General features: G+C 52.5%; 1 protein-coding gene across 1 annotated transcript; it reads left to right on the top strand.

Annotated features, from left to right (window-relative positions):
• The first annotated feature begins 311 nt into the window (after positions 1–311).
• LOC116416082 lies at positions 312–821 on the top strand. Its single transcript, XM_031922571.1, has one exon. It carries the CDS (start codon positions 312–314, stop codon positions 819–821), a length of 510 nt encoding a protein of 169 aa, XP_031778431.1.
• The last annotated feature ends 444 nt before the right edge of the window (positions 822–1,265 follow it).

Here is a 1,265-nt window from a genome sequence, read left to right on the forward strand (position 1 = left end):
AAGTATCCGTGACCGGAGAGAAACTGGGTAAGGTAAAAGTTAACCTCCCCCCACTTCCTGTCCACCCACGGGCATACATCTTTATTAAGGATCCTAGTCCACCTAGCCTTTGGACATTCGGTCCATCCAGTCTGCCAATTGCGCATTATTTTTCTCTTTCTTCCGCGGCGATCGAGATGCTATTCGACGCTAAGCGAGCGTCGTAGATCCGCTTGCGTTCAGTCGCAAGAAGATCCACGGGGATTACCCCCGCGATTACCAACGATGCCTCGGCCGCGACCTCGAAGCACGGCTTGACATTAGCGCTTAATATGACCGAAATCGTCCTCCTGACAGGAAAGCGCATACCTACCATCAAACCGATGAAGGTAGGTGGCGAGACTATAACGACGAAACCATCAGCAAAGTATCTAGGGGTAACTCTGGACACGAAGTTGAACTACGAAGAACATCTAAATCGCGTCTGTAAAAAAGCCATGACTAGGATAGGTCAGCTTAGCCGACTCATGGCCAACGTGCGCGGGCCTAGGCCAACAGTCAGGCGGCTACTCATGGCGACCACCAACTCTATCCTATTATACGGAGCAGAGGTGTGGGCCGACGCGATGAGTATGAATAAGTATCGGAACAAGATAACGGCTGTACAGCGAAGGGGGGCCCTTAGAATAGCATGCTCCTACCGGACGGTCGCGGCCGAGGCATCGCTGGTAATCGCGGGGGTAATCCCCGTGGATCTTCTTGCGACTGAACGCAAGCGGATCTACGACGCTCGCTTAGCGTCGAATAGCATCTCGATCGCCGCGGAAGAAAGAGAAAAATAATGCGTAATTGGCAGACTAGGTGGACCGAATGTCCAAAGGCTAGATGGACTAGGATCCTTAATAAAGATGTATGCCCGTGGGTGGACAGGAAGTGGGGGGAGGTTAACTTTTACCTTACCCAGTTTCTCTCCGGTCACGGATACTTTAGAAGCTACCTGTTCGCGATGAACAGGGTGGCATCACCGGGGTGTAAGCACTGCGGTGACGAACGGGACGACGTGAGACACACGTTTTTTGACTGCCCACGCTGGGACGAGAATCGTAGAGTACTGGCGTTCACGCCCGAGACTGTAGCTGAAACGATGCTTGATAGTAAGCAGAACTGGGATGAGATAACGGCGTACGTGGAGACGGTTCTCCGCGCGAAGAACAATGACGGTTGCTTGCAAGACTAGTTGTCGGCTAGAATAGCTTAAGACAGGCGACCCCCCGAAGGAATGCGAA

The sequence above is a fragment of the Nasonia vitripennis genome, chromosome 2 (assembly GCF_009193385.2).
Source record: "Nasonia vitripennis strain AsymCx chromosome 2, Nvit_psr_1.1, whole genome shotgun sequence".
Taxonomy (NCBI): Eukaryota; Metazoa; Arthropoda; class Insecta; order Hymenoptera; family Pteromalidae; genus Nasonia; species Nasonia vitripennis.

What these genes read in the sequence shown, in the direction of transcription:
- LOC116416082 (XM_031922571.1), top strand. Translation starts at nt 312, where the DNA reads ATGACCGAAATCGTCCTCCTGACAGGAAAGCGCATACCTACCATCAAA.